Source organism: Antedon mediterranea, chromosome 4 (assembly GCF_964355755.1).
Source record: "Antedon mediterranea chromosome 4, ecAntMedi1.1, whole genome shotgun sequence".
NCBI classification, from domain to species: Eukaryota; Metazoa; Echinodermata; class Crinoidea; order Comatulida; family Antedonidae; genus Antedon; species Antedon mediterranea.
Genome location: NC_092673.1, coordinates 31,822,702 through 31,836,693, shown reverse-complemented (window position 1 = coordinate 31,836,693; position 13,992 = coordinate 31,822,702). Strand labels below are relative to the sequence as shown.

The following is a 13,992-nucleotide window of genomic DNA, read 5'->3' as shown; positions in this document are numbered from 1 at the left end:
AAAACGATGTACGATCATTTTTTCTACGGCCAAATGGTGGAACGTTGGCCTCCGTCTTCGATTTCCTAAAATACGGTACCTGTACGTGTTTTTTGTAACACGCGGGTACTTCTATTCATATCGGCAATGAGTTCATTTTTTTATATGATATTATATTTTTTATTTCTTCATTTTTTTTAAAACGTGGATAGTAAGAATCGTAATAATATTAAGCACTTTTTGCGTTCCATACTTTATTGTGGCCGAGTTGACCGATTAGTTTTTGGCCGAGTTGACGTGAGGCCGAGTTGACTTGAGGCCGAGTTGACTTGAGGCCGAGTTGACTTGGGGCCGACATGACGTGGGGCCGACTTGACTTTGGCCGAGACGGTTTGGGGCCGACTTGACCTGCACCCACTGTAACTCCTCGAGCTCCCCCCATGCTCAATGTTTTTGTTTCTATGGAGCGCCAAAAGAGCAACAATAATAGTACAAGTATAAAAACAGAAAGAAAACGAAACAAATCATGATTTATAAATTAAAATTTATTTGCCAGTATTTATTTCTTCGTACTTGCATGATTATACTATTATCATTACAATTTTAATTTTACATTGTTCCATCCACACTGTAGATGGACTCCACAGAGTTTTCAGCCCTCTATATAATTTTTGCTCTTTTGACGTTCCATAGAAACAAAAACATTGAACATGGTGGAAGGCCTACTGCTACTGTACTGTAGGCTAGTCATGCGAAATTCGCAAACAGTTTGTGTGCGAGAAAAACGTCTGTAAAATCATCAATTTAAAAATGTATTTGTTACTTTTTATGTGATTCTTTTTCATAAAAGTGCCAATTCTAAGGTGTGGTATTCAGAATAAATGTTGGGAGTTAAAATACAAGGCAGGTGCGAAAGATAAATATTTGTAATCTTAGGTCTTGGGTCTTAGCTTTCGTGATCTTAGGTCTTAGGGGGTCTTAGCTTTCGTGGTCTTAGGTTTCGTGACACCCTCGAGCATGGTACAATAATTACACATCCCTGGATAAACACGTGTCTGTTCTTGCCGGCCATGCACTACATGCTTGCCGCACAGTTGTGAAACAAAAAATCCGGAATTCGTGAATACGCTAAAAAACTCTCGCGCAAAAGAACACGAACATTATATCGAGCAACAAGTAGTATTAAGGTCTAGGCTAATAATTTATCTACAGTATTTGATTAGGGATTAGGCCTAAATAAGGAAGCGCCTGTTTTTGTGGAATTCAGATTTTGGGGCATCTATCTAAGCCTTGGCTAGGCCTAGTAGTGGTCGTAGTGTCTACCAAGGCTAGGCCTAAGACTGACGCGATCTATTGCTATTCATTTCGTATGCGTTTTTTTTGTTTTCGCAAATATTAACGGCGACCCCCCGGTGGTACAAGGTTAGGCCTAGACCTGACGCAATTTGTTGTTATTTATTTTCATAATTCTTTATGTTTCGCTAAAATAACGACAACCCCCGGGGGTATACCCACGGGGGTGTACCCCCCCCCCCCCCCCCCCCCGGGCGGAATTTGCCGACCAGCACTCCAAAAAGCTGGTGACATCCCTGGGTACCTCGCGCTTTTGCTTCATCAAATACATTTCCAAGGATCTTTGGGGTATAGTCCATTATACAAACAACAATTGATCAAAAATAAAGGTAACTAAACTGTTTTGTTTTGATGTTTTAGTCATACACGACGCAAACATGGCAGTAGTGGGCAGGTAACATCAGCAATTAAGCCTGAAGCGTGCCAAGCGTGGACAGCTCATCGCCAGCAAAGCTCACTCCGACCCGACAGATGACATCATCTTGCAAAACAAGCAAGAGGGAGTTTGCTTTGCATTGTCGCAGAACTACACGAGGAACTCGGGAGACAGCTAACCTGATCCGAGAACTCCTCACTTCGCTCGATGGTGAAGAAGGCCGCGACACGTTGGGCGTCCCACTCTTGGACTCTGACCGTACCTGGGAGATCTGGAACTCGCAAGAGCGACACGTTGCCTGCATTCAGGACCCAGAAGGCATTCAGCTCTATGTTAAAACCAGTGAGATGATCAAGGGTGGAGTCACCTTACCAGTCTACCGTTGTGCAAGAGGCTCCACTTCCTTGGAATCGTTCCATCTTCACCTCAACAGGTTCATTCCAGGTATTCATTATTATTTGATATCTACTTATTTTCCACTTTACTTAACAGGTGAGCATGCTGACAATTTTATTTCCAAGCCTCCTGATTTATGGACTTGTGTGATGAAACTGTAACTGCTGTTTTAACAATCATTTTTTTTAACAGGTTGATTTTCATTTCCAAGCTGATGGATGGACTTGTACGATGGAACTACTTATTGTTTTTTAACAATCATTTTTGGTTTTGCTTTACAGGTGAGCGTGCTAGCGACGTTCACTTTCAGGCTTACCTGATGGATGGACTTATGCGATGGAACACAAATCGGGCAGTAGCTGCCACACAGTCTGGAGCCCCACATCCCAACACATACAGTGGGCTACACCAGCATGGCCTGAACACACTGGCAGAGCAAGTGTTTGGTAAGAAGTTGTACAACAGTTTTGTCCTTCCGATCAAGTACACCGGGGAGCTCATCGGAGTCGAGTACTTGTACAACCAAACGAACAAAGTACTCGAAACTCACTTTTCAGATGATGAAAGTGACGATGCAGACTTTGACGAAGAAGTGTACACTTTCGATGTTGACGAAGGGTATGATGACAAAACTCAACCGGACTACGAACCTCCATCACTTCGCCGATTGGGTGGACGTCATCATCGTGCGCCTCCGGAAGTTAGGCAACCCTCGCCGATCCCGCAGCAGCCTCCATCATCACATGATGGTAGTGATGCTGAAGAAGACGCAGCTCCTATCGACACTGTAAGTAGTTTTTTTTTAATCAATATTATTATATTGTGTATATACATATATTTTGTTTGTCTCTTCATTTTTTAAGGAACTTGTCTCTTATATAACCCTAATATTTTTAATGAATGACTGTTGACAATGAGTTTGTTCTGTTCTTTTACTTTTTTTTTGGTTTTTCCCTCTTCCCTTTGAGTGTCATAAATATACGGAAAACATTTTAAAATTCACATTCAAAACAATTACAGGAGCTCGAGGATTCTGCAGGACCGGACAACATCTCAGGGTATGCAAAGGTAGAAGCCCTGGCCGACTGTCTATTCCAGTTCAAAGAAGACAGTGGGGTCATAAGTAAAACTCAAGCCGAGCAGATTACACAGCTATGGAACAACCTCGACCCTTATGACAAAATCATCAAACGCCAATCACGACATCAAGATTACCTGTCCAAGGGCAGGTTCAAAAGGAGTAAAACGACTGTAATCCCAGGTGTCGAAAGCACTAGACGGTAAGACAGTTTTCTACTTTTTGTTCAATTTGTTGGTTGATGTGATGAATGCGAGTTGATGTTAATTTAATCAAATGTTAATACAATATTCTTTTTAAATATTACAGATGCTTCTTGGGTCAAAACACCGGACCAGCCCAATGGCCAGACTGTAATCGGTACATGGAGTGCCTTATAACAAAACTGTGAAGCCTACCCATCTACCGTCATCTCAGTCGGAGGCAACCGATCGCAGCGCTGGCCCCTCATCGTCAAGGGTTACAAGAACATCCGTCGCAAAGTGCTAACGAACGGACACCTTTCGTCGTTTGCTCCGCTTCAGTTGATGGAAATAAACCGTACCACACTGATACAGTGGTAAGTTTCTTACTTTCTGTTTCTGTGGTGGTGGTGGTGTTTTTGCTATAAATACAATCTCATTTTCAATTATTTTGCTTATTTTCAACAGGTACAACAGAACATCGAAGAAGCAAGAGCGGCAAGTCTTGGAATCTGGCATATCTGCAATCAAACCCAAGCTTGTCACCTCTAGAGCCTTGCCCGAACCTTTGATCAAGCCAGCAGTGCTATACACGTCGACGATCGCTCCATCATTCACATTTGTCCTGCCAGAGAGCACTGTTGGGCAAGCGACAGTAAGGAACAAAACGTCAATTCCAGTTCCACCGGGTAAGATGGCAATACCACCACTACCTTCTACGTCATCTGCCCCTGCAGCCAGTAGCAGCAGCAGCCTTCCTGTAGAGACACCGATACCTAGAAGCGTCGCCTACTACAGGAAACAAGCAGCGAACAGAATAGCTGAAGGTAAACAAGTAAAACGCTACAAGCCAAGAACATCAGTGAGTGTGTGTTCTCAGTGCAAACAACCGAGACTGATGGAAAACCACGCTCAGTATTACGGGACTTGGTATTGTGCTGCTAAGTCAAATCAAACCATGGAAGAGTGGAAAACTGCTATGGCTGCTCAACGTCGCCTCCGTAAACAGCAGAAGAAATAAATTCTGACTTTGCGGAAATAGTGTGTGTATGTGACAGAATTTAGCCGAGTGTCTGGCCAACTTTGTTGCTACTGTGGCGTGGCATCTTCGGGTGTCGGACAGTACAGCCAGCTATCGCCAACACCGAATACTGGGCGGTGTATAAAAACCTGGAATGGGTTCCCCCGTACACCCGAATTTGGGTATATCGTGTCTGTAATACCCTTGGTGGAGGAAATGCCATCAAAACTTGGAATTGATTCTGCGGAATTGATGTCCAGTCACTGCACGACACTAAAAAAAAGTTTTTAATGCTGCCGAATGCAAAGAGCAATGATTAAAGTAGTGAATTCTGTAATTTGTAAGAAAATAATTAAAGTTTATTATTATAATTACCTTTTAAATGATTAACAATAATTTACTCTCAAATCATTGCTCTTTGTATTTGAAGGTCCCAAGCCCTTACAAAAAAGCAGAGGGAAAACTTTTTAGAATAAAAATAAATTAATAAATACTGTATGTTACAACACATTTTCAACAAAAAATCTTTGTACTATAGTACAGGGTATGTTTTGTTGTTTAAATAAATCCTGGTTACATAATATTCCTACCAAACAATTAATAAAAGCAGTGTATAGTATATATATATATATTTTTTTTTAAAGTTAAAACTTTTCTTAAATAAAAATAAATAATTATTAATAACTGTATGATTTTTGTTGATTATATTAAAAAATCCTAGTTACAACACATTTTTCCAACAAAACATCTTTGTACCGTAGTACACAGGGTATGTTTTGTTGTTTAAATAAATAAATCCTGTTACACAATAAACCTATCAAAAAGAATTATTAGCAAAAGCAGTGTAAAGCCCGCCCTCTTTTTTTTTCAAAAGTAAAAACTTTTCTTAAAGTTTAGCCAGGGAGTTGTGTTTAGCTAACAGGGAATTATTTTCGAGCATTTGCCTGCAACGGGGCCCCTCACAGACATTGCTCATGTTTATTCATGAGAATTTAATTACCCCACACGACTTTTTAATGACCCCACGCGGACCGTTCCAATTTCTTTTGCGTTTTTTTGTTTTTTTGACAGAGAAGATCGGGCCGTGGATTTTGCGCTACAAATAACCCAATGTGTGCTGTAGAATTGGAACAATGAGTTGTTCAATTCAATGGCCTAATTTGACCAATCAGAGCACTGAGAGCACTGATGACGTCACTACAGTGTTCAAATTGTTGAACAATCAGAGCATTGGAAAGTGACGTAATTAATATCTGACTTCTCAACACATGTTTCACACATTCACAACAATGATAAGATGTTGCCAACAGACAACATCTTTTTACAAATTCTCTCGACTTAGTATTAAATTCATTTGAAAGAGATCTTCTAGTACTATTAGAAGAGTTCGATATGAATACAGCTACTACAGTAGTAGCTGTATTCATATCGAACGTGTGCTTGCATTTAAGGTAGGAGAAGAAGTTTATTTTATGCTAGAAATCAGCATTTGAAAGTTTTGAAAATTGTTTGGCCTAGCCTCTAGCCAATGTCATGTTATGTATGGCATGTGTGGTAAGCCCAATTGCATGTTGCTGCAGACTGTCCGCCATGCGGTATGTCTACTAGAGGGAGTTTGTGTCCGCCAACCGGTACCTTGTCAAATTGCCCGACGATTCCATTTTACAGTGGGTAATTACTGTATCTACAGTGTGGTAGACCGTCAATTATTCGTATTGTTATCACTTATACTGGTATTTGATATACTGTGTGTAGTTTCTTGTTCTTTTTAATTAATAAATGACCTTTTACAATTGTCTATTGTGATATTGACGAATTAGAAAATATTGGCAACAGAGGGCGCTATTTTTACATTTATAACAGAGCCATTGAAATATCTCTGGTAGTGGTACAGACACTGTTCTACAATTTTAGTATCCCGCAACAGAGTAAACCCCCTATTGAATTACAACAATAATACGTTGCATGCTCCTACAAATTTTACGCATGTTTTGTGGATACAGAATATTTTAGCTTGTTAAAATTTTAGTACTTTTAAATTTAAGTACTCTCACATGCATTGATAAAGGGCATACTCATAAACATATATAACTCATTATAAGCCTATTATTAAATATTGTTATTATTATTATCTTGCACCCTATAGCGCTCTCCAAATTTTATCTTTAATATAATTATAATTATTTGTTTAATTTTAAGTTGTTTTAGGCCCATGTGACATTATGTTTAATTGTTTATTATTATTTTTACAAAGGAAAACGGACGTACGCCAATTAAAGAGGCCCAAAAACATTAAATGCATCACATAGGCCTACACACGTGTATAAAGAAATAATAATTGGGGATACACAGCTATTTAGAGACCCATCCGTAACACCAACACTCTTGTAATATAATAATATTTTTTCGGGCTAGAATAGGTGTACCCCATGAAATCAACGGGTATTTTACAGAATATTCAAATCACCACCTGAACCGTATAATTGGTATACCTTTTACTGTAGGCCTAGTAACCCTACCACATTGTAGTTCTTGTATAACAAATGATTATATTTGCTTGTTTATTACAATGATAATATTAATAATATTTCTAATTCGTCAGATAACGGACGGTGTACTGGATGGACCACAAAAACTGCACACTGTCTTTAATTAATAATTCATTATAATTTAGTTTTGTTGATGGTTACGGAATCAAATGTAGGCCTACTGTATTTCATTTCTTTTGTTGCTATGGAAAGTTTGTCTGAAATAAAAGTTGAATTGAATTATTATTGTATTATTTATTTTTTCGAACGTCTGATTCACTCTCAGTTAATACTATAATAAAGGAATAGATATATTTCGGACTGTCTGATGTACCCCCGTGACAGATTGCAACCCCTAACTTAACTAACGTTGGTATACACCATCGGACTGTCTCTCAATATAGGTAGGCCTACCCACCCCCGCGACAGATTGCTCCCCCAAACATAACAGTTAACCATCTATTATAGGGGGTGCAATATATTACGGATTGTCTTTAATATTTGGTACCCCCGTGACAGATTGCACTTTTTTTTGTGTGTTAGAAAAATACGATTTAAAATGTTAATTATTTTAACACTAAACCACAATAGTTCAATTGGTCAGATAAGATGGACACATACCGCATTGTACCTATACCACCAGGATCTCGAAAACTAAACACTGTCTTCAATCAAATAATGTATATAACAAAATTAAAGATGTATTGTCCCCCAATAACATTAAATTACAAATTAATTAAATCAGACTTTGAATAGGTTATTTTTTAGTTTTAATCATGTTAATCCCACTAAAAAATATTTTTTAAGGGGGACAATACATCTTTAATTCTTTGTCCTCTCCTTTTGTCATGTTTTTTGCAAATGGATATAAAATCCAATGCTGGGAGTCTAAAAATATTGTATCCACGTATTATACCCTTCCAGTATCTATATACACCAAGGGATAAAATATATCACGGTCGACAGTATATAAAAGGTACCCCCGTACAAATTGAACACCCTATAACAGTTTAATAACTATCTATTATAGGGGGTGCAATTATTACGGTCGACTGTCTAGAATATTAGGTACCCCTGTGACAGATTGTACCCCTATAATATAATAGTTTTAACTTAACTATCTAATATGTAGTTTGTCCACCAGTGGGAGTTTTTGACTTTTTTAACTAAATTAATAATTTGTCTAGTAGGTGTGATCGTGTAATTGAGCTTAGATGGGGAGGGGGGGGGGGAGTTAATGTTTGGTCGATAATATGTTAAACGGAGGAGGTGGGAGGGGGTATGGTTTGAATGGATATGCCTACATTGTGTGTAACTGTAACAGTGTCCGCCAGAGAGAACTTTTAAGGGCATCTTTACATTAATTTACATTTATATGGATCAATTACAAATTATAACAGGCAACCGGTACGTTATACAATAAACATCAAATAAACCGTTGATTTCATCGCCCAAAAACGTGCCAATATTTGTTATAACATAAAATATAGCCCAACTATCCACTAAAGAGAGAGTTTGAATTATTGAATTACAATATTCTGTCACCGAAAAAAATATGATATACATTTAATTTTTTAATGTGATAGGCCTACTTCCAGACGGTGACAAATTATGAGTCTTGATTATACATCGTATCGTTTTTTAATGTCCGATTAAAAATAGCAGAGAAATGCAGTTTGTTTTAATAGGCCTAAAGATATGCCTAATATGCAATTTTTCCACCAGTGCGGGGGGCGCGGGTATGGTGTGAAGGGAAGCCTACACCTTGTGTAACTGAATTGTCCGCCAGAGAGAGTTAAAGGGCATCTTTACATAAATTTGTATTTAGTACATTTATATGGATCATTACAAATTATAACAACAGGTACGTTCTATATAAACATCAGATAAGCCGTTGATTCCATCTCCCAAAAACGTGCCAATATTTGTTATAACGTAAAAGATAGCCCAACTGTCCACTAGAGAGAAAGTTTATTTTCATACATCATTTATTATTTTTTCATGATTTTCTTTTTCATGGACAAGTAACTATAGTGTACTGTATTAGGTTTGGAGTGGTTGAACCAGTTATACTGTAGTAGAAGATATGTTAAAGAACCAGCCCTCGTTCTCATGCTATCCTTTATGCATACTAAGAGGAACCTCTTGTAAAATAGAGAGACATTTTACTAATGATGATATTCACACTAACCTCAATACTATTTGGTAATTCATAATTTACCAGCTAGATCTTTAATTTCAAAATGTATTGATTTAATTTTTTGTTCAAATTATTAAAATTCTCAAGGCTGCATACGTAACGCTCCATCGAGTCGTACAACTTCTCCATTCATCATTGGATTAGCCACTATACTCTCTACCAGGTGTGCATATTCCTCAGGGCTACCGAAGCGACTAGGAAAGGGTACAGTACGTCCAAGAAACGTTCGCACCTTCTTCGAAAGACTTGCTAACAAGGGGGTATCAAATAATCCTGAAAAAAAAATTTGTTCATTCTGGTCTTTGCTATTGTGATTTTAACTTTTTAGATTTTTCATTCATAGCATGAGCTACTGCTTTGGAAATTTTACTGTATTACAATATACCGCAATAAATAAATTCATTTGTGACCTGGTCAATAAAATAATCAATATGAATTGGTACCGCAACCCTTGACCTTACCTGGAGCTATAGTGTTAACTCGTATCCCCTGACTTGCCAGATCCCTAGCAATTGGTAGAGTCATTCCAACAATAGCACCCTTAGAGGCCGAGTAAGCCGCCTGTCCCCTCTGACCATCGTACGCCGCTACACTCGCTGTGTTCACTATAACACCGCGTAACCCATCAGCATCTGGTTCATTTTTACCCATTTCACCAACGACCAAACGAATAACATTGAAGGAGCCTGCTGCGTTCACCTACGAAGAAACATAAGGCCCAATTTACACAGACGAGCGGTAACGGTCAGCGGAAAACTGTAGCTTCCCCCACATAGAATCTATTATCTATCCTGAGCGGAAACCGCCCGTCCGCTTTGCGTTATTTGTATAAAATGGTCATAATGAATAACATAGATTCTATATTTTTAATACCATTAGTACTGCCCGTCTGTGAAAATTGGCATTTAGAGATGTTTTAAACCTGTGTCTTTACATATTACTTTACAATGTTACATACATATCTCATGTTCTGAAGTTACAGATAAAATAATTTGACATGAATCATTCTTTTGATCAAGAAAGGAGGTATTTGTTAACTGAATATTTTGAATATATACCAATAAAACCCGTTGGAACTCATGCAATAGATGTGCTCTGCCTTTATTAAAATTGTATGTCTTCAATGCGATACCAATACCAGCACAGTTAACTGCAATGTCAACCTTTCCAAATGAACTCTTCGCTAAGGCAATGGCATTCTTCACGTCATCTTCTGATGTTACCTGAAAATAAAAATACAGCACGAAAGTACAGATCATTATTTGCATCATGGATATCCCCTTTTTTAAGAAAGATCATTTTTCAAAAGCATCAGAAAGAAAGGTTTATTGAGTGACCTCTTCAGTCAAAGACTGGTCTCCAAGAGAGCCTAGTTATTTTCAGTGGATGTGATGTACTACTACTCTAGTAGACCGGGGTAATCATCTATAAGTGAATTCAGGAAAATAAGCTAATGATATTTCTTGAGACTAAATGATTCTTTTGACCGAATATATGTTCATAAAATTTATTAAATAATAATTTATAATTGATTGATACATACATCTGCAGCAGCGAATCTACAGTTCTCTCCTAGTTCTTCAGCAATTTCTTTGCCAGGTGAGTTAGGCAGGTCAGCAATCACAACTTGAGCACCTTGACGGACAAGTCTGGTAGCTGTTCCCTTACCAAGACCCGATGCCCCGCCAGTCACAAGGCCAACCAAACCCTACAGTACAAAAAAACGAAATTGTTATTTATTAATATTTATATTTTATTTTTATAGAATATTTTATTTTATATTCAATGGCAAATTTCTGGTTGTTTAGACGCTGACAAGTTATAAATAAAAGCTTATAAGATCACGATTTGAGCTACTAGGCCTACCTTACTTGATAGCCTGGTCAGGCTCTAGCCTATAGTAGTTCTAGATAGGGCTACTACTACAGAACAGAGCTTATTAGGCCTACTAGATAGAAGATTAGATTGGCCTAGGGCCAAAAAGGAAGTAGGCCTAGGCCTAGCTAGCCTAGCCTAGGTAGGCTCTCTCTCTCAAAAAGCCGCATTTGATTGAGCAAGCCCTTGATAAATTCATAAAAAGTTCATAGATAAATAAATAAAACCGAACACACGTGGCGTACCGTAAGCTGCAAACACACTGGATTATAGTGCTGAAATCAGCGATGTCCAGTCATCATTCTGAAGATAGGGCTAGCCTAGGCCTGGCCCTAGCCTAGCTAGCTAGCTAGGCCTAGCCAATGCCTTTAAAATTAAAAGCCATCATATAGCTTTTACGCCGTGGTTAGGATTCCGACACCGGAACTCAACTGCCTAGCGTTAGGGAATCCGACACGCTATTGCGCATGTCCAGAGCAAGGTAATTGGCGACTCTATACTTATCATCAAAGATAGTGTAGTAGGAAGATGAGAACCTCTCACGACGAGTAGGGATAGACGAATCTGAAACATGAGGAACGCAATGGCAAAGCCCAATGAAAATGGTGTTTTCGGCAATAAATTGTAAAAATAAGCCACAAAAAACCAACAAAAACTTCTTTTTTGTCTTTATTATACAAAGTTAAAAATTAATATGATGTTTTCATACTGTTTTTGGATCTTTTTAATTGTTAATACATTTATTTGGAGTGAGTTTTGTCATGACATGACTGTAAACACTGAGCTAGGATCAGGAGGAGGCTTACGCGCGCCTGTAGACGCATTCATGAATGGATGGTGGTCATCTCGTACCCAAACCAACCCGTACCCAAACCAACCCGTACCCAAACCAACCCGTACCCAAACCAACCCGTACCCATAAAAACTCTTACCTATCTTGGTAAACCCCAATAAGTCTGAAGTCATAATGCTAATTTTACAGTATACAGTATTGTTGTTGACAAACAATATATGATTTATGAATAAATTATAGCAATTCTTCTGCAATTTCTATAAATTAAAACTCTAGGGGTAGAATCTGTAAATTCGTTTCTATAGAAATTAGGTATCTGTTTCTATAGAATTAACATAGAATTCTAAAACTTCTATAGATAGAACATTTTTTGTAAGGGTAGTATAAAAGAGGGTAAAGTAGGCCTCCACGCGGATATTTTTTCCTTGATAAAACCTTACCAATAATGAACTTATTGGCTTATAATTAATATTATCAATATTGTTAGGCGTTACATAATCAGGGCATATACAATTACGATGAATGCAAGAAAGTTTGTAGTGTTACAAGCATAATATAATAATTAGTTACAGTATTATTAAATTATTAAAATTAATAGATAATTAACAATAATTGGTTTTTTTTCAGTAAAAAAACATACTCGTAGTCCTGAATTCCTATAATGTTCAAGCCTACTGGTACCGTATTCAGTTTATGCAGATCGACTATTTGTATAATATTATTGATTATAATAAATATTGATTGATTGATTGATTATTGATTACATGCCATACTACCTATTCTCTTTTATTACCCTTAGAAATAAACCATACGTAATGGATTATTATATAGGCATACACATTGTAGGCCTATTTACCACTAGGCTCCTAATATATTTATTCACTCTGATGAAGAAGTGTTTCTAAAGCTAGGTATTAAATTTTCTATGTCCAATGATAAACAATTAATATTAAATAATTTTAAAAAGTTCAATTGATTTGCAAATAAAAACATTAAAATAAAAGAAATAATACGGGTAGATAAATTCCAGGTACCTAAACAATTCCAGGTAATTGAAACACAAATTTGTATTCCAAAACATATAAATATGATTCATTTGCACTTTCTATAAAGATAACATTACATTTTATATGTTAATTCGTATTAAATCTTAATTTTACAATCATATTATTCTACTGTTATAATAGCCTATTTCCTATACAATAACTTTCCGTATCCCTACTCGACGTGCGAGGCGCCCTTTAAATTTAGCTCCATGTTGTCTCGCTTTTATTTGCATTGAACGAATAGGAAGTGTAACATCTTCCTACTACACTATCTTTGTTATCATGTCAACAGCTAGCGATGGGTCATTTCATAGCTGCGCCACACAGCGAACTATAATCTTTGGCCTAGATGCCTACTAACGGGATCCACTAATAGTAATAGTAGGCCTACCAGTTAGACGTGACCAGTGGGCCTATTTATTTTGTAATTAAAAAGTGGTCGCTTCATTCATATTTATAAACTTCATATAAATAATTATGAATTATATAATTACATGACTAGTTTATGATTTTTCAAGTACAAAATAAAAGATTTCATATAACGCATTATACTGTGTGTGTACATAAGTGTACATAACATGCAATCACAAGTTGATTTGTTGACGGCAGCCACACCGCGGCGTGGATGTGTGAAAAAACTGTTCGGGAAGTCGGGGTCGGACTAATTACAGCATTATTACGATTCTTAGATAGATAATGATTCTTATTCTTATATATTCTTATAAATATAATAATAATTATTTTAACGCCTGGCGTAGTCGTATTTTAATTATTAATTATTCACTTCCCAGAGCTCTGGGCATGCGCAATAGCGTGTCGGATTGGGCAGTTGAGTTCAGGTGCCGGAATCCTAACCACGGCGTAGCTTTTAATATAGGCCTAGGGCCTAACTAGCCTAGTAGGCCTAGCTAAGGCTAGGCTAGCCCCTACGACTAGCCCTAGTGTACTTTTAATAGAAATGTATATTTTACAATGCAAATTGTTTTACCTTCATTGATCTTATTGATGACATTATAGAAATAGCAGAAATACTAGGTATAAGTAGGCTTAACTAAAGTGGAGAAAACGCTTCCAAGCAGGTTACTGCAATTGCATGTTGCTGCTGCAGATTGTCCGCCATGCGGAGGTATATATTCAGAGCGTCATTTCGACGATCGAGCATTCT

The 13,992-nt window shown here is 37.4% G+C and overlaps 4 protein-coding genes across 4 annotated transcripts in view; 2 read left to right on the top strand and 2 right to left on the bottom strand.

Annotated features, from left to right (window-relative positions):
• Window positions 1–13,992, bottom strand: part of LOC140047306 (tRNA methyltransferase 10 homolog C-like) — a 129,052-nt gene that overhangs the window by 93,592 nt on the left and 21,468 nt on the right. The window lies entirely within an intron of this gene.
• LOC140047785 (uncharacterized) lies at window positions 1,804–3,573 on the top strand. Its single transcript, XM_072092820.1, has 4 exons — window positions 1,804–2,152; window positions 2,386–2,891; window positions 3,125–3,384; window positions 3,492–3,573. Exons 1-4 carry the CDS (start codon window positions 1,804–1,806, stop codon window positions 3,571–3,573), a joined length of 1,197 nt encoding a protein of 398 aa, XP_071948921.1.
• LOC140046363 (uncharacterized) lies at window positions 3,610–4,538 on the top strand. Its single transcript, XM_072090982.1, has 2 exons — window positions 3,610–3,741; window positions 3,833–4,538. Exons 1-2 carry the CDS (start codon window positions 3,710–3,712, stop codon window positions 4,383–4,385), a joined length of 585 nt encoding a protein of 194 aa, XP_071947083.1. The 5' UTR covers window positions 3,610–3,709; the 3' UTR covers window positions 4,386–4,538.
• On the bottom strand, window positions 8,470–13,973 carry LOC140047301 (3-hydroxyacyl-CoA dehydrogenase type-2-like). The gene is made up of 5 exons (XM_072092234.1): window positions 13,816–13,973; window positions 10,657–10,821; window positions 10,172–10,336; window positions 9,575–9,812; window positions 8,470–9,386 (listed from the first exon to the last, which is right to left on the bottom strand). Exons 1-5 carry the CDS (start codon window positions 13,837–13,839, stop codon window positions 9,196–9,198), a joined length of 783 nt encoding a protein of 260 aa, XP_071948335.1. The 5' UTR covers window positions 13,840–13,973; the 3' UTR covers window positions 8,470–9,195.